General features: G+C 38.8%; 1 protein-coding gene across 4 annotated transcripts in view; it reads right to left on the reverse strand.

The window, feature by feature from the left end:
• The window catches only part of DPY19L4 (dpy-19 like 4), a 47,019-nt gene that overhangs the window by 11,919 nt on the left and 15,654 nt on the right, over positions 1–19,446 (reverse strand). For 3 of the 4 annotated variants that reach the window (XM_048841223.2, XM_075125051.1, XM_048841224.2), the window contains exons 9-17: positions 19,191–19,322; positions 18,999–19,097; positions 16,605–16,678; positions 14,374–14,532; positions 11,488–11,607; positions 10,376–10,496; positions 9,019–9,075; positions 6,079–6,161; positions 1,466–1,598 (exon numbers count right to left, since the gene is read on the reverse strand). In XM_048841223.2, coding sequence (XP_048697180.2) covers positions 1,466–1,598; positions 6,079–6,161; positions 9,019–9,075; positions 10,376–10,496; positions 11,488–11,607; positions 14,374–14,532; positions 16,605–16,678; positions 18,999–19,097; positions 19,191–19,322 — 978 coding nt within the window. The remainder of the gene's footprint in view (positions 1–1,465; positions 1,599–6,078; positions 6,162–9,018; positions 9,076–10,375; positions 10,497–11,487; positions 11,608–14,373; positions 14,533–16,604; positions 16,679–18,998; positions 19,098–19,190; positions 19,323–19,446) is intronic. The other variant, XM_048841225.2, reaches the window with a different exon arrangement.

The raw sequence follows: 19,446 nt of genomic DNA on the forward strand, positions 1-19,446 counted from the left end.
CGGTGACTTTACTGGGTCTGAATATTAAATGATTCTACATGGGGAAAAGTTATAATCCTACATAAAGAAAAGGAGTACTTGTGGCACCTTAGAGACGAACAAATTTATTTGAGCATAAGCTTTCGTGAGCTACAGCTGAGCTATAGCTCACGAAAGCTTATGCTCAAATAAATTTGTTCGTCTCTAAGGTGCCACAAGTACTCCTTTTCTTTTTGCGAATACAGACTAACACGGCTGCTACTCTGAATCCTACATAAGTGCAGAAAAAATTAAATCACTATAATCTAAATTAAATGGGTCCCAAGAATTTGGCCTACCTTGAATTTACCAAATAACCAGAGATACCACATACATACATACATACACACACACAATACCAGTATACAAAGAGTGGGATTTTTACTGTTTTGGAAATGAGTTAATATTATTTTGCACTCCTATGTACCCATTCATGGGAGGACTTTTGAGCAATTATACCAGTGGGGTCCAACTTGATGCACAGAGGGTTATTTTGACTCTTCCCTCTTCCTCATCCCACACATCCAGGCATTATGCAAGTCCTGCAACTTCTTTTAAGCATTCCTCTTAATATGCCCAAGATCTGTCCTTTTCTTTCCATCTCCACAGCCAAATCTCTCATTCTGGACCTCATTATATCCTGCTTGACTACTGCAACATCCTCCTCTCTGGTTTCTCAAACATATACATTGCTCTTCAATCCAGACAAAATGCAGTCACTAAATTTATCTTTCTTGACCACTAATATGATCATGCTTTTTCAATCTCTCTTCTTGTTCTCCAGCCACTCTTATGTCAAGCTTAAGGTTTCTGACACCACCTTCACAGCTCTATAAAACTCTGTCCCTCTTTACTTATCTTACTTTGTCATACTTCACATTGGCCACCGATGCCCTTCAATCAGTGTTCCCAGCCTTGTCCACCCATTTGCCAGCTTCTCATACAATCACTTTGTGCCTTCTTCCACAAAGTCTTCTATGCATGGCAAAACCTCCCTGAGCTCATCAGCAAGTCCACAACTCTCCCATCATGTCCCTCTTAAAACCCACTTCTGCCATATTGCTTATGGTGAATCATGCTGCATGTATATAATCTATTATTGTTACCCTTCCCCAACCTCTGGGTACTTGTCTATCCTTAGAATATAAACTCCATTGTTCTTTAATGTCTATAAAGCACCTACCACATGGTGGGCACTGGCATAAATAAAGTAATAAAAATTCCTCACCCCAGGTGGTCCGGGAAACAAGGGACATGGAGACCTGAACTTGGATCCCATGTTGGAACTCCAACTCTACAAGACCGCCAGGTGCCCTTCACTTATCTTCTTTGGCATGTATAATTTTCAGTGCTCCTACACATATCAAGCACCTCAACTCATTTTCCACATAACGAATGAAGAATGAATCACTGATACCACAATACATTTTTGGAATCAGATACTCACATTCTCATTTCTTTGTAGAAGATCATCATCATCATATAAAGGTAGACTTGTCACCATCCATCCAGTACACAGCTTAATCATACCCATTAGCTGTGGACTTCCAGCAAACACAGCAGCAACAGGAGCCTGTCTTCTGCAAAAAACAATATCACTTCATGCATTTGAGTACAAGGACATATTTTCTAAAACAATATTTTATATCAATTCTAACACCCAAGTGAATCTTATAACCTGCTAAGGTAAAAATTCCAGCTCATGAAGATACCATTATGCATCTAACTACACATTTAACTGAAACTACTCTTCTTAGCAATCAGCTATGAAGTGGCCTAGCAGCATGATCAAAGTCCTTTGCATTGCTAGGTGGAAGCCCAACCTTATTAGGAGCATGAGCTGATAAAGAAGGCCTCCTGATGAAGAGAGTGGAGAGAAGGGTTGGCTAACTGCCATTCATTTCTGCATTGTTTAATCCATGAAACAGCACTTGGTCCTGAAGGGACTGGGATCCTTGTCTTTTGGGCTGAGAGGAGAATGCCAAGTAGCACACACAGGAATGGGTGGAAGGCGAAGGAGGAAAAGAAAAGTGGCAATAACTATAGAAAAAATGGAAACCACAGAACAAGAAAAGAGATGCTACATATTTATATACACCTAGCAGAGCTTCTATAAAAGAAATAGAAATTTTTAAATAAAGATATTTTCTGAGTATAGCTTCTGAACTATGTCTCAGTTATTTTACCTACCTCTCAACAAAAAGCAATTAAAAGCTCCTGCAAGTCCCACCACATAACAAATATTTTTAAATAATCAGATTCATTTTATCATATGTTCTGCCCTGGCAAGGTTTTATTTTATTTGAAGATGTACTGGTAAAAGACATATATGTGTTTAGACATCTTGACTATCAAAAAAGGTCAGACAAATATTTAACAGGCTCTAGTTCAGTGGTGGACAACCTGCGGCCTGCGAGACAATCAGTTTGTTTATATTAATCAACCGCAGGCACGTGCCTGCGGACGGTCAATGTAAACAAACTATCTCATGGCCTGCCAGCGGAAGCCAATAAAGATATTCAGTTATGAACTGAAAAACTTCCATGTTCATTACAAATACAAACAACAGCTGTAAAAAGTGGTAGTCAGACTGCCCTTTGTTGAGCATATCTCAAAGCAAGTCACCATGATTAATTATGTAATTGATGTGTAATATATGCAGGCTAATGCAAAAGTCATTAAGCACTTGGCATGGTTCCACTTGCTGCCATAAAGATCCACAGGGGTGATAAATATCCTACACTACTATTAACAAAAAGAAGAAATTGGTTGGAACATCATAATTATCAGCCTAGTCTTTTCTGAAGACGTACAGTTAAAGTCACTAAACTATTTGAACATAGGGGGCCCAATTCTATCCTCAAAGGCACAAGTTCCAGAAGCATCAACAGAACAGATGTTGGACTGTGTGAGGGCCAAATAGGGCCTGTAGTTCTCACTGGGAGAGAGTTTACTTTTACAGATAAATTATTTTTCCTTCAAGTAAGATTCAGTTGTACTCTCAGTATTTGCTATGACTAAGGCTGCGAGTTTGTCACAGAGGTCACGGACTCCGTGACTTCTGCGGTGGCCAGTGCACCTGACTCAGGGTAATCTCCGGCCACCATACCCCCAGCAGCAGAGTTTGGGTGTGGGAGGGGGCAGGGGGTTGGGATACGGGATAGGTGAGGCCGGCTCTGGGCGGCGCTTACCTGGGGGGGCTCCCCGGAAGCAGCGACATCTGCCTCGCTCAGCTGCTAGGCGGAGGCCTAGCCAGGCAGCTCTGCACGCTGCCTCCGCCCAGAACGCTGGCTTCGCAGCTCACATTGGCCGGGAACTGCGGCCAATGGGAGCTGCTGGAGGTTGGGGGCGGGGGGGTGCCTGCAGGCGGAGGCAGTGCGCAGAACTGCCTGGCCATGCCTCCACCTAGGACGGAGCGGAGCGAGGGGGATGTCACCATTTCTGGGGAGCCCCCCAGCCAGGTAAGTATTGCCCAGAGCCCGCCTCACCCCATCCCATGCCCCAACCCCCTGGCCCCCTCCCACACCCAAACTGAGTCTGCTGCTGCTGGGCGGGGGAGGCACGGAGGCAGGTAGGGAGCGCGCCGGCCTCACCAACTCCCCTTCCCCTCCCCAGCCAGCACCAGCGGGGGGCGCAGGCCACACGCCACTGCCTGACCACCCCAGCACCAGCAGGGGTCCCAGGCCGCATGCTGCCACCCCCGCACCCCCAACACCCGGGCCGCCCTCCCACAGCACCTGCGGGGGACCCAGGCAGGCCCCCGCCCAAGTTTTAGTCATAGGTATTTTTAGTAAAAGTTAGGGACAGGTCACGGGCTATGAATTTTTGGTTACTGTTCATGACCTGTCCGTGACCTTTACTAAAATACCCATGACTAAAACATAGCCTTAGTTATGACCAACACAGCTAGCCATGGACAAGAATTGACATAGCCTCTTGGTCAAAGTGGAAGTTTTGAACCAACTACATTACATTACTGCTTTACTTAAATCTCTTATTTGCTACATCAGTAGGGTTGATTCTGCCAATTGCTGAGCACCCTGGCCCTGATACAGCTAAGAATGAAAGTGGTTATGCACCTTGCAGGATCAAGCCTGATATGTGTCTCCACCAATGTTTTTTGCAAATAGATATCAGAAAATTAGCATGTAAAGAACTAAGAACATAACATTCACTAACTTAAGTCTTTTACTTGGTGATTAAGGTTGGTAACTAAATTATACGAAAGCAAGTCACACATAATGCAGGCGCTGCTTCTGCTCCCACTGAAATCAATGACAAGTTCCTACTGCTTTCAATGGAAGTAATATCAAGTCCACAATCCCTGTCTTCTTTCCCTTCCCAAACCACATGATCAAGTATGGAGGGAAAACTTAGATTAATAACTGGATTTTGATTAATAACTGTAGTCTGTAACCTATCATTTAAATCAGCTTCTGTACCAAATGACTGGAGGACAGCTAATGTGATGCCAATTTTTAAAAAGGGCTTTAGAGGTGATCCTGACAATTACAAGTCAATAAGCCTGACTTCAGTACTGGCCAAACTCCTTGAAACTATAGTAAAGAACAAAGTTGTCAGACACATAGATGAACATAATTTGTTGGGGAAGACTCAACATGGTTTTTGTAAAGGGAAATCATGCCTCACCAATCTACCAGAATTCTTTGAGGGGGTCAACAAATATGTGGACAAGGGGAATCCAGTGGATATGGTGTACTTAGATTTTTAGAAAGCCTTTGACAAGATCCCTCACCAAAGGCTCTTAGGCAAAGTAAGCTGTCATGGGATAAGAGGGAAGGTCCTCTTGTGGAAGGTAACTGGTTAAAAGATAGGAAACAAAGTGTAGGAATAAATGGTCAGTTTCAGAATGGAGAGAGGTAAATAGTGGTGTCCCCCAGGGGTCTGTACTGGGACCAGTCTATTCAACTTGTTCATAAATGATCTGGAAAAAGGGGTAAACAGTGAGGTGGCAAAATTTGCAGATGATACAAAATTGCTCAAGATGGATAAGTCACAGGCAGACTGCGAAGAGCTACGAAAGGATCTCTCCAACCTGGGTGACTGGGCAACAAAATGGCAGATGAAATTCAATGTTTATAAATGCAAAGTAATACACATTGGAAAACATAATCCCAACTATACATATAAAATGATGGGGTCTAAATTGGCTGTTACCACTCAAGAAAGATCTTGGAGTCATTGTGAATAGTTCACTAAAAACATCCACTCAGTGTGCAGTGGCAGTCAAAAAAGCAAACAGAATGTTGGGAATCATTAGGAAAGGGATAGATAATACAACAGAAAATATATTGCCTCTATATAAATCCATGGTACGCCCACATCTTGAATACTGCATGCAGATGTAGTCGCCCCATCTCAAAAAAAGATATATTGGAATTGGAAAAGGTTCAGAAAAGGGCAACAAAAATAATTAGGGGTATGGAACGGCTGCCATATGAGAAGAGATTAATAAGACTAGACTTTTCATTTTGGAAAAGAGATGACTAAGGGCGGATATTGTTGACGTCTATAAAATCATGACTGGTGTGGAGAAAGTAAATAAGGAAGTGTTATTTACTCTTCATAACACAAGAACTAGGTGTCATCAAATGAAATTAATAGCCAGCAGGTTTAAAACAAACAAAAGTATTTTTTCATACAATGCAGTGTCAACCTGTGGAACTCCTTGCCAGAGGATGTTGTGAAGGCCAAGACTATGACAGCATTCAAAAAAAGAACTAGATAAGTTCATGGAGGATAGGTCTATCAATGGCTATTAGCTAGGATGCACAGGGATGGTGTCCCTAGCCTCTGTTTGCCAGAAGCTGGGAATGGGTAATAGGGGATGATCACTTGGTGATTATCTGTTCTGTTCATTCCCTCTAGGGCACCTGGCATTGGCCACTGTCGAAAGACAGGATACTGGGCTAGATGGACCTTTGGTCTGAGCCAGAATGGCCGTTCTTATGTCTTATGATAAAATATGCTATTATTACTCAAAACAAAAATGCCCTGAGCAAAAACAAAACAGAGACGCATCCAGGAATTCACACTTACTTTACCCACATCATGAGTTCTACTGTATCTGAGTCATAAAATTCTTGCAGTTCTGAAAGCTCTGTCATTATCCTAGGAAAATACTGAAGAAAATAAACAGAAGTTTATTACATACCAGGGTAAGCCCAATGGGATCTCTCATAAACATTGTAACTTTAAATATAGCAATGAGAGTAATCGGTAGTCTTTACAGTCACAAAAGAAATATCGCTACAGATGACCAATTAAAGTCTAATAAAACTGTTCTATATTTTGGTCCAAATTAACTCCAAAGGATTTACACCAGGAGTGAATCTGACCCCTTATATTAAAAAAACCAAACAAAATCACAAACTTTTTCCCTTTGGTTTTTGAGACAGTAACTTGAAGCATACAATAGTAAAATAAATCGCAGTTGTCCCTCTTCAGAGGGTAACAGTAGGTCTAACAATACCATTTAATTTAATCTAGTAATGCATTTTGTTGAAGTATCCTGCTGTTCCTCAAAATGACCTCAATGCAATTCTCCTCAGTATAAAATTACGGAAGTTTCTGAGAGAAAATTACTATAACATCTGGATCTTTTTAACATTTTGCAATGTTTTTCCCCATTACTTCAGTTCGGTTCTATGGTATGACACAAACTTCTTAAACTGGATTTGTAACATATAGAGCCCTCTAGTGTCCAAACCCTTAAAACAGTTTTGTTAGAACAATTTGAAGTACAGAATTCCCCAGTCAACTGAACAAGTTTTATTTACTGCAAATAGATTTATATCTGACAACCTTTTTTTAGCCATTATGGCTTCTCAGAGAGCCAATCTAAATGCACTGGCAGCATATGTGAAGTCAGAAGATGAGTAAAGGAAGTCTTATTCTACTGCTATACATACCATTGTATCAGATCATCAATAATAAACCATTTGAATCAGATGTTTATATCTTAATCACTAAGGGACCATTGTGATCATCTAGTCTGACATCCTGCACATTGCAGGCCACAGAACCTCACCCATCCACTTCTGTAATAGACCCCTAACCTCTGGCTGTGATACTGAAGTCCTCAAAATCATGGTTTAAAGACTTCAAGGTACAGAGAATTCACCATTTATGCTGGTTTAAAACTGCAAGTGACCCCCCCCATGTTGCAGAGGAAGGCAAAAAAACCCTAGATAAGTGGCTCTCAACCATTCCGGACTACTGTACTCCTTTCAGGAGTCTGATTTGTCTTGCGTACCCACAAGTTGCACCTCACTTAAAAAAACTACTTGCTTACAAAAACCAGACATAAAAATACAAAGTGTCACAGCACACTATTACAGAAAAATTGCTTGCTTACTCATTTTTATCATATAATTATAAAATAAATCAATTGGAATACAATTACTGTACTTACACATCAGTATATAAAGCACTATAAACAAGTCATTGTCTGTATGAAATTTTAGTAAAACTAGGCAAATATCCAGATTAATTGAAGTACCCCCTGGAAGACCTCTGCATACCCCGGTTAAGAACCACTGCCCTAGGGTCTCTGCCAATCTGACCCAAGGGAAAATTCCTTCCTAACTCCAATATGGTGATCAGTTAGACCCTGAGCATGTGGGCAAGACTCATCATGCAGATACCTGGGAAAAAATTCTCTGTAGTAACAGAGCCCTCCCTATCTAGTGTCCCATCTCTGGCCATTGGGGACTTTTGCTACTGCCAGTCGCCGATGGGCCACATCCCATTGTAGGCAGTCCCATCATACCATTCCCTCCATAAACTTATCAAGCTCAATCTTGAAACAGTTAGGCTTTTTGCCCCCCCCTGCTCCCCTTAGAGGGCTGTTCCAGAATTTAACTCCTCCTTAACTTTTCATTTTGGAAAAGAGATGACTAAGAGCAGATATGATTGAGGTCTATAAAATCATGACTGGTGTGGAGAAAGTAAATAAGGAAGTGTTATTTACTCTTCATAACACAAGAACTAGGTGTCATCAAATGAAATTAATAGCCAGCAGGTTTAAAACAAACAAAAGTATTTTTTCATACAATGCAGTGTCAACCTGTGGAACTCCATTAGAAACCTTCAGCTAATTTTGAGCCTAAACTCTTTGATGACCAGTTTATATCCATTTGTTCTTGTGTCCATGTCATCTCAGTACAGAGCAGAGCTACAATTTTCAGATACTTTTGCCATTTACAAACTTAAACTTTAACAACTATTCACTCTGTAATATGATAACACCCGTTAAAAGAGCAATCTGATTCCTGTGCAATGTCTATTTAACAAAAGCTCACTATTGTAATATTGGGGTTGTTTTTATATGTACATGGCAAGGATTTGTAAACCTTTTAACACTTCGTAAATAAATAAATTGTTTAAAACAATTAAGTATTTAGAAATAGCTTTTCTGAACTTTTGTAATATGGAACTGAACTTTTTTTTAAAACCAGGACACATCTATGTAAGTGCCTAAATGGAATCCTTTAATGTAGTATTTGAACATCTAGAATATTTCTATGTGAGGTTCTAAACTAAGAATTCCATTTCTTGTTGACAGGAGCTTTTCAAATAAAGCACTTGCAACTGCCTTCTGTAATTCTATTTCCAACTTGCTTAACTGCCTCTCAGTGAAAACATACATGGGATGACATACTCTTAAATATGTTCCAGTATTTTACTTTTGCAATATTTTCTCTGTAGAATCACTTTACTTTATAAATCCAAAATTTAAATGAAGGTGTTTGTCTTTGGCCAAAGACTAATGCATTTTTTAATTGCACCAGCCACAATTGTTATGTATTCTTGTACATACAACTATATGATATTTTATTTGCTGTTTTTAAAGAACTATGTTCAGTAGAGCACAGTCTGATATTACTGATTATTTCACATAGGTGCTATCTTTTCTCACCAGCAAGACATTACTTATACTGTGCCTACAATGAACAATTAAAATACTCTTTTTCTTACCTCTTTCCACAAGCTGAAACCTATTATACTTGGAACTGCCATACTCAGAATGAGAGCCTAGAATATTTAAAAAAAATAAATAAAATGATTACAGATTGCTCCTTTATTCCCCACACATGGAACCTGGGATATTTACTGTTTCTGCCTAAAAGCTGAGATACAAGGTGGGAAAAATAATATCTTTTATTGGATCTCATCTCTCCAATATCTGGGACCAAAACGTATACAAAAACACTGCAGATCTAAAAGCTGTCAGTTGTAATAGAACAAGTCTCAGACATGAACACTAAATGACATTTGGACAAATTCTGCAGTTCTTAGTCAAGCAAAACTCAATATGAACAAACAGGATTTTACTTGATGAAACACTGCAGAATTTTGCTCATTGTAACTTTAGTAGTATTGGGTCTGAATAGCTTATTCGTCAAGTAACAGTGATGAAATGTTGAGCTGGGGAAGGAAGCAAGAGTGAACAGGTGTCTCTCTCACTAAGGTGATCAAGAGACAAAGAAAAAAAGAAAGAATGAGAAGTGCAATTCAATTCCCTTTAACCTTATTTATTCTCTCATTCAGAATCACAGTATTAATTCAAAAGAACAGCTTATTATACAGCATAGCAGCATTCCAGCTAATCAACCTTATCTTGCAAAGAAGGAGTAGTACAACACTGTTTTGGTAATTTCTAGTAATGAATGTATGCAAAGCAATCTACTGACAACTAAAACTGAAGCAGATCAGTTAATTGCATGCATAAAATAAAACATGAAACAGAAACAAACAGATGTTCTTACATAACCTGGTATCAATTAGATTACACTGGAAGAACTGCCTTGGCAATTCTTACAGAGTATTACTGCTTAGTATTTACATAACAAGTGACTTGTCCAAAGCATTGTACAAACATTCAGTAAATAATTATTCCTCAGCACACCCTTGAATCAGGTAACTGGATATGATCCCCATTTTACAGAGTGGTAAAATGTGGCAGAAAAGAGATGTGATTTACTCAAAGCCACTCATCACATCAGTGGTAGAGCTGGGATTACAACAGAAGTGTTCCTGATTCCCACTGCAGCATTTATCCCTCTTAAACCCTGATGCCTCTTAGAGGCTGTAGCATAAATATGAGCAGACAATTGGTCTCAACAAATCTTATATGAATAATTCCAGCTATTGTTTAGTTTGACAATTTTTCAATCTCTCCTGACAATTCAATATATATTTGTCCAGGTTGCCCTCTTTTTCTACCCTTAGATGTTTCTTTAGAATTCTCTATTACTCACCACTTGTAAAAGAGATATACTCATTAGCTATAACTACCAACAATGGCTAACAATGACTGGTAACAATGACTCACCAGCAATATTGGGTGTACAGCTCTCAGTCGAAGCCACTTGAAAAGTGTCATCCAAAGCTCAGGGGAGCATACACCAAATGCAGCAAGCATACACATATAGGGAGTCCACAAGTACTTCATGCTGGGAAGCAACACAAAAATCCAAAGATGAGACATTGCACAGATTGTATTCAGACTCCAGACACAAACGCACACCTGTCTCTAAAATTTATTTTAGAGATGACAGTTGACGGTCTGGAAAATGCCATTGTTCTAGTTTAAACAGCATTATATCTAGTGTCATAAGAATAAATGCTCTGAATATCTTTTTAAACTGCTTTGCTATTGCTTGACATGTCAAAACACACATCTCATGATGTCCTAAACAGATAAGGAGATGGAGTAGAGGTCTTTTCCATCTCTAGTTTCCATGATACACCATTAATAAGGCCCTACTTAATTTGCAATATTTTGGAAATTGCGGCGCCTGCGATATTAGGCTTTCACTGCAATTTTGACAGTGGGATCCCCGGACGGCTGACAGCAGGGGCCTCCGCTCTCAACCCCAGGCTCCTGCTCTCAGCCCCAGGCTGCTGACAGCAAAAAATCATGGAAAAGTAATAATGAACCTTATTACCACAAATAGGTCCATTATTACTTTCCTGCAATTTTCCATGGCTTGTCCGCAACTCAGCAGCAATTATTGGACAATCATCCCACGATTCAAGTACGGCCTTAACCATGAACTGCCTGGTGCACCAAAAAGTTACACAAGATTTCAATGGAACATCAGAATTTAAAAAGAATGCTAGCACAGCAGCTGAATTTGAAGACCAACAGGGGGGTGATTAAAAATTTGTTCTAATTAACTTCTCAGATTTATGCTGGGACAAACCTAAGAAAATGTGTTCAAGAAACCAAAGACACTTAAGCATAGTCTATTTTTTTTTTTTTTTTAAGATATATGGTCAAAGTTCACTAAGCTACTTCCTAGAGTAATTAGTAGTGTTGTATGTCAAATGGGTTTCAGAGAAAAACGTGGGAGGGGGACAATTTGAAAAACTTCTAAAAGGGTGACTGAAGTTAGTAATATTTTGCCACTTTCAAAACAGAAAGATCAATATAAAACTTACCCTTCCAACATCATTGCAAGAGAACCCATTAATATTGTGTGGATTACATGATAAGCAATCTCTGGCCTTTCTCCAATTCGGCCATCGTCAAGTGTAATTTTTTCTTTGAGTGGTTCACCACTGCAGTTGGAAGAAAATGAAACAGCATTTATCTCACACATGGTATCACGTTGTGATACCTACAAAAAATTTGACAACAGCCAGGCCACTGGTGTGCTGATACCACTATCTATCATGCTGACCAATATTGTCTTTTTGTTTCCTTGTACCCCCTGTCCATCTGTCTGTATTTATCTTCCGCCTCTTGTCTTGTACTTAGATTGTAAGCTCTTTGGGGGCAGGGACTGTCTATGTCAGGGGTCGGTAACCTTTCAGAAGTGGAGTGCCGAGTCTTCATTTTATTCATTCTAATTTAAGGTTTTGTGTGCCAGTAATACATTTTAATGTTTTTAGAAGGTCCCTTTCTATAAGTCTATAATATATAACTAAACTATTCTTGTATATAAAGTAAATAAGGTTTTTTAAATGTTTAAGAAGCTTCATTTAAAATTAAATTAAAATGCAGAGCCCCCCAGACCAGTGGCCAGGACCCTGACTATCCGCTCGTGTGCTGCCTTTGGCACGCGTGCCATAGGTTGCCTACCCCGGTCTATGTTGTGTGCTTGTCTAGCTCCTAGCACAATGGCTTGGTCCATGTCTTGGGCTCCTAGGCACTATGATATTTATTATTTGTGTTAACAACTTTAACAGAGAATCTAATTCAAGAGCAAGAAGCCTTCACACACATGTAACTATTCTGCACTGAAGTATGCTGTACTTAAGGTAAAACATCCTTTGTCATATTATTAGTCCAACTGCAAGCTGTAGAATCACCTGTAACTGCACCTATAATTTAAGGACAGAAAAAGGGATGGAGGACAGTCCAATTTCATCATTACAAATCCTAGTAGTATCAGATTTAGGTTGCTATCTTGCATATATAAAACAAATCCATTCACCAACTAGGAAGGTGAGGGGTGGAATGAGAAGGAATAGATTTTATTCAATCATAAAATTATTTTAAGCTACATCACAATAATAAACTTCATTGTGACAAAATGGAAAAAACTAAGACTATTAATACTTCACATTCAAAAACTAATTTTTGGACTTTAAGATTTTTTGAAAAAGTTTTGTTGGACAAATTGAAGTCACTGCTTGTCACAAAGTTGTCATGATTATGACAAGTGAAAATCAATTTGAAGAATGAGGAAATTAAAACTGACAAAATCATCGTGCATCAAAGCTGATTACTTGTTACAAGTCACAGGGGGAAACAACTTTCCAATAAGAAAAGGAGTACTTGTGGCGCCTTAGAGACTAACCAATTTATTTGAGCATGAGCTTTCGTGAGCTACAGCTCACTTCATCGGATGCATACCGTGGAAACTGCAGCAGACTTTATATACACACAGAGAATATGAAACAATACCTCCTCCCACCCCACTGTCCTGCTGGTAATAGCTTATCTAAAGTGATCATCAGGTTGGGCCATTTCCAGCACAAATCCAGGTTTTCTCACCCTCCACCCCCCCTCCCCCACAAATTCACTCTCCTGCTGGTGATAGCCCATCCAAAGTGACAACTCTCTTCACAATGTGCATGATAATCAAGTTGGGGCATTTCCTGCACAAATCCAGGTTCTCTCACCCCCTCACCCCCCTCCCAAAAACTTTCCAATAAATATGGCATAATCTTCATCTCCTAAAAGTCTGACAGATTTTGAAAAATCCACTCTCGTCTTTACCCCTTGCAAGTGGGAAACTTGACCTGGCATAGGAGGGAATCTACACCTTTCATTACATTCAGCACAATGTAAACTCTTCAGAAACAAGTAAGGTCTTTTTCTAGCACTTAAGGTTTCAAAGATAACATTCTATATTAGGACCTATGCAGTGGTGCCATTCTAAGCCTGCAGACAGTTCCATTGCCTCTTATACTTGTCACAGTTTTACCAAGCAAAACCAGATTCAAACTAAGGGTATGTTTACACTGTATTCCGGGGATCTGACTGCAGCATGTGTAAGCACACCTGGGTTAGCTTTGATTGAGCGAGCTCACTAAAAGTAGCAGTGTAGCTGCAGCAGCACAAGCGGTGGTATAAGGTAGACACCTGAGTGTGTACCAGGCGACCTTGTACTCTGGTCGCTAACCTACTGCCTGAGCTGCCCTGATTTCACTGCTATTTTTAATGAGTTATCTCAATCAAAGCAAGCTCAGGTATGCCTACATGTGCTGCAATCACACACACACACACCATAATGCAGTGAAGACAAACTCAAAGAGGCCACTAGTCAGTTTCATTGGTTCTTCTCAGAATCCTGTGGGCCACAGTGAAACAAAGGATTTCAACAAAGGACTTTTATTCTACTGTTTGGCTCTCAGCAGCAGAATACGCAGGCACTCTTAATAAGAGATCAGGGCCAAAAAAGACAGAGAAGAGACCGACTATTGGAGATCCTCTCCATTCCTCCACCTTATTCATGGCAGCCAGGAGGTTGTGGTGGAGACAAATACTAGAGAAACATAAATCCTCTTGCAGCAGCCAGGAGACTATGCAGCTGGTGGGTGGGAACCTTCTTCTCCCTTCCAGAAACACACTAGTCAGAGGCTGACACAGAAGGAGCTCTTAGAAGGATCCAGGACTCCTCTCTTCTGGCAGCAAGAATATGCTATCAGGGAATTATCTATGGAGCTCTCTTCCACTCATATTTGCTATCAAGTTATGGTTAAATTCATAAATGTTTTATACAGTTTTAAACCCTGGTCTATCAGAAGATTACAACTAACCATTCATATATAATTTAATAATCCTCAAATTAGCTGTATAAAAAATAAACCACTTACCCAATTCTCCTAAAAATGACTTGAGTTACAGAAGAAAGGCAGATAATTAATACTAAAATATAAAAAGGCAATAGAGATGACTGAGTTAGTCGCAAAAAAAGGTCTTGAGATGGTGTCTGAAGGGATTCTTGACAAAGAAGCCAGTTCACTGTAAAGTTCCTAGTAAGTTAGAAATATCACATATAAAAAGAAATTTGTTAGCGAATCTTCTCAAATGAATCCAAATTAATATATTTCCTCCCCATAACAATTTTTTTTCAAATATATAATGGTTTTGCAAGCATGCTTTCTAAAAAAAATCATAAGCTCATCCTTGAAATGTATATTCTGTGATCTGAAAAGAGCAGGTTATAACATTTTATAAGCACTTCTAACAGAGAAGAATCCACTTCTAAAAACTTCATTCTGGGGAATCAAAGTATTTTACATATATCAATGAATTAAACCTAATGACTTATTTTTGAGGCAAGAAAGTGTGTTTATCCCCATTTCACAGAGAAGGAAACTGAAAGTTGAGCTAGTTTGTCGAAGATCACATAGGTAGCTTACAGCAGAGCCAAGAAAAGAACATGGGATTCCCAAGTTCCAGCCCTGTGTCTTAATCACTTGACAATCTTTCCTTCCTCTCACAAAATAATTTAACGAGAGAACTGAGAAAGTACGGTCTTTAATTTATGTATTGCTAGAAATCGATATCCTCTACTGAAATGTAAAACTGGTGATGGAAATGATGCACTGAATTTGTCCATGTCTTGATCTCCTGTATCTTTAGCAGGACTTCCTTCTCCTCCCTCTTTTCTTCTTTTTGCATCTACTCTAGAAAATCAAACTATTTTCAATCAACCTATCTGGACAGAACCAGTTTTAGGATGAACAGTGCATTGTGTCCACATTAGAGGACACTAGTGAAGAGTCACTTTAACATCTCTTGTGCCGCAATCCCACGTCCACTCTAGTTTTGTTCTAAACAAATTTAGCTGCACTGTCATCTTGGTACCTATCCCACAGTTTCCAGTGCTGTTCCCAGAAGCAATGGATTGTGAGATTTTAACAGGCCTTCTGAGAGAACCTCAAGAGAGGCCAGGAAATTGTGAGAGTACAGATCAAGCTCCCATAATTCTAAAGGGAAGATTCACAATTATCCAGGAGGACTCTCATCCAGTTTGTCTCAATTACTGATTTAAGGGGAGTAACTCCATGTCTTAAAAGTGAAATAATCCAATCACTGTAAAAAGTCGCATATACAGATCTCTAACACACCTGTTAGTTGAGATAAAACCAAAATCCTGACAAAATGTAGCCATTAAAGACCCTTTCTGGAGCTTTCAGGAAAAATAGGGGTGTTAATCGCTGCGTCTTGGCTAAACTTATTACATTCTGCCTTCCTAAAATTCCCCCAGAAATTTCAGTTGTATGTAATTATATTCTTTACTTCCTGTCCTGAAATGCTGTAAAGTCATTTTGTACAGAGGCAAGTGCACTTCAGTGGAGACGGTAGCACTTCCTGTATAGAGTTTTTAAACATTGGCCTCAAGTGCTAAGAGCTCTCACAGTCCAACAAAGTGCATATTTCAATATCATTATCTATGTCTCACCTAAGATATTCTAGAATATCTGCAGTGATGGTGCTTTTGTCATTGGCTCTGGTACTCTAATTTGCTGCCCAATTATTATGGTTGAGAACACATTGTTAATATCCAGCAGTAACATTTTCTTCTCACCTTAAGCGTTACAGCGCCGTGTCTTACAATCTTCCAAAACTTTCAATAATTCCCTCCGTTTACTTACAAAAATACTTTTGAGGTAACAATACTGATTGCTGATGCTCTCTCTCTCTCTCCAGAATCTTCCCTTTTCTAGACTATATGAATTTAGCTTCATAGTTTCCCGTCATCAGCTTAGCCTCCCACTATTATTAGAAATATTGCTAGAACTAGGATGTTTTCAGGGCTCTCGTATGCAGAGTTTAAATATTAAAAAAAACAAACCAGTGCCACTTCCTGCAGAAAGGGTAAAAGTTTCTGAAGTGCTACAGAATTCCAGAAACCCCAAGCACATCCTGTATGTGCCAAATTTCTAGGTTTTTTTTTTTTTTTTAAAAAGTAAAAAATTATTTTCTAAGTTCTCCTACAAAACGTTAGGAGCGTCTGCATTTAAATGCTTGTATTTCTCAAAGTAATTTCAAAATTATATGTATTTTAGACAGCTGTAAATAAATAGCTCAAACTTACTTAGTTGTGTTTAATCCAAATTTTACTTCAAGGAACTTCAACACATGCTCATTTTCTTTATGAGGAACAAATGTCTGAAAAACAAGTAAGTGAAGATAACCAAGTAGCACCTGTAACATAGCCTTCTTTTCCTTCAGATTACAAAACAGTGCAGGGAATAACACACCCTCAAAATATAGTTAAAACAAAGCTGTCATCAGTTCAGGAAATTCATAATACAGTAAAATCTCACTTAAATACATTTTGTTTAGTGTTTCCCAGAAGGTTGTATACTCTTCACTTCATTCAGGTTCTCCAAATGGAGAGAAGAGTGAAGAGTTTCCAGCCAGCTTCCACCAGATCAGCTACCAGCAGGGTGAAAGCTGCAAACTGGGTATAATCCCAGCACAGAGCAAACCAAAGAGGATGGTAATTGACACTCCCCTGGTCAACAGGGCCCTGGTTTTGCCAAAAGCGGTGGGTGTTTCAGAGACCTTCAAATAAAACTACATCCCTTAACATTCACACTCTTTTATTAACTCTCTTTGTTCTGGCTGGATAATTCAGCTCATGCATTTTACAAGATCAGCCAATTTTTCTGTGGCTCCAAGAGCATAAGACCCATGCTTAATGCAGCAAGCAAAGGATGGAGTTTGAGTGTTCTCTCACAAATCTTGTGAGTATTGACTTTTTTTTTTTAAATCTATCTTAAGTAATACAACCAAGAAGAATTTGGGAGGGAACGAGTGCAGGAAGTTTTCTTTAAAAGGCCTTGGCTTAGAACAGGCACTAAGATTCTCCCGTCCCGAGTTCCAGATGAAACTGAAAATTAATGTCTACCTTAAAATGTCTCACACTATTCCTGGTTGTGGGCTCTTTTCCCTAGGCTAGAACATCGTTTTAAAATCTGAATGTTTGCCCCATTCACACTGGCCAGCCAACTCATAATAGACATTGTGCTTGAAGCACATTTATTAAACAATTTAAAATATGATTCACAGACTGTTTCTAGTCATGCCACAGTAGACGGGGCTTTAGTTTCAACCCAAAAGGTGTTAAAAATACTTGAGTCATGAGGCAACTACATATTTTCACTTTGTTCACAATTATATTATTGCTGTCAAATGATTAAAAAAATAATCGCAATTAATTGAGAGATTAAAAAATAGTCACTATTGTCACAGTTTTAATCACACTATTAAACAATAGAATACCAATTTAAATTTATTATAAATATCTTGGGATATCTTTCTACATTCCCAAATATATTGATTTCAATTACAACACAGAATACAAAATGTACAGTGCTCACTATATTTTATTATTTTTGATTACAAATACTTACATTGTAAAAAAAGGTAACAAAAGATACAGTATTTTTCAATTCACTTAATAGTGCAATGCGAACACCTGTTCTCACTTCAGATGACATTGTAAATAAAAAGCAGGCAGCATTATCTCCTGTAAATGTAAACAAACTTGTTTGTCTTAGCGAGTGGCTGAACAAGAAATAGGACTGAGTGGATTTGTAGGTTCTAAAACAGTGGCGGAGAACCTGCGGCCCGTCAGGGTAATCCACTGGTGGGCCACGAGACAGTTTGTTTACATTGACCACTTCAGGCGTAGCCACCTGCAGCTCCCATTGGGCAGAAACGGCGAACCGCGGCCACTGGGAGCTGCGGGTGGCCGTGCCTGCAGTGGTCAATGTAAACAAACTGTCTCATGGCCCGCCAGTGGATTACCCAAACGGGCCGCATACCGCCCGCGGGCCACAGATTGCCCACCACTGCTCTGAAGTTTTACGTTGTTTTATTTTTGAGTGCTGTTAATTAAGAACTATATACATATACAGTGTGTGTGTGTGTGTGTGTGTGTGTGTGTATACACATATGTAAGTTGCACTTTCATGATAAAGAGATTGCACTACAGTGCTTGTATGAGGTGAACTGAAAAATACTATTTATTTTGTTTATTTTTTACAGTACAAATATTTGTAATAAAAATAATAATTTTAAGTGAGCACTGTACACTCGGTATTCTGTGTTGTAATTGAAATCAATATATTTGGAAATGTAGAAAATTATCCACAAATATTATAAATTTAAATTGGTATTCTATTATTAACAATGAGATAAAACTGCAATTAATCAAGACTTTTTTTTAATATAGTTAATTTGTTTTGCTTGAGTTAACTGAATAATTGACAGCCCTAAGTTGTCTATTTCCCCTGTAAAACAAAAGTGGCTAAAGATTTAATTCTTCCATTTTCCATTAACCTAGTCCAACAACAGCTTCACAGGATAAGCATCATTTGAAAAGTTTTTTTTGCTAAGATTACTTTTATAAAGACATAACTGCATACCTCCCTATAGGGCATCAACCAATTAAATGTCTCTTTCTAAAGGTAAACCTTACCTTCAGTAAGAAATTCATTGTCACTGTTATCGTAAATACCAAGTAAAAGTACATTATTTTTAGCATCCTTGAAATAAATGTGCCCTTTTTCATATTCATCTGCAAAAATAAATATTTAAAAATGTGTATTATTTGGAGTTCAGTGTAAACAAAAAAAACTACATACCAAATTAGAAATGATATCCCAATTACCTGAAGGCATTTAGAGAGCATTAAAGCTGCTACAAGGCTTAGTAATGGAGATACTAATAAAGCTGGATTTTCAAACTGTAAGAGATATCCCAGGAAGAGGGAGAACAGATAGATTTTGTACACTTCATGCACCTGTTGGGAAAAACAAAAAACCCATAGTTCATACCTTGTTTACAAAACAGTGGAACAACCACAAGTGAAATAAACTTGTGAACCTTTTTACTGCACAATCCTAAGAATTCAGTATTTTAAAAGT

The sequence above is a fragment of the Caretta caretta genome, chromosome 2 (assembly GCF_965140235.1).
Source record: "Caretta caretta isolate rCarCar2 chromosome 2, rCarCar1.hap1, whole genome shotgun sequence".
In the NCBI taxonomy this organism is placed as follows: Eukaryota; Metazoa; Chordata; order Testudines; family Cheloniidae; genus Caretta; species Caretta caretta.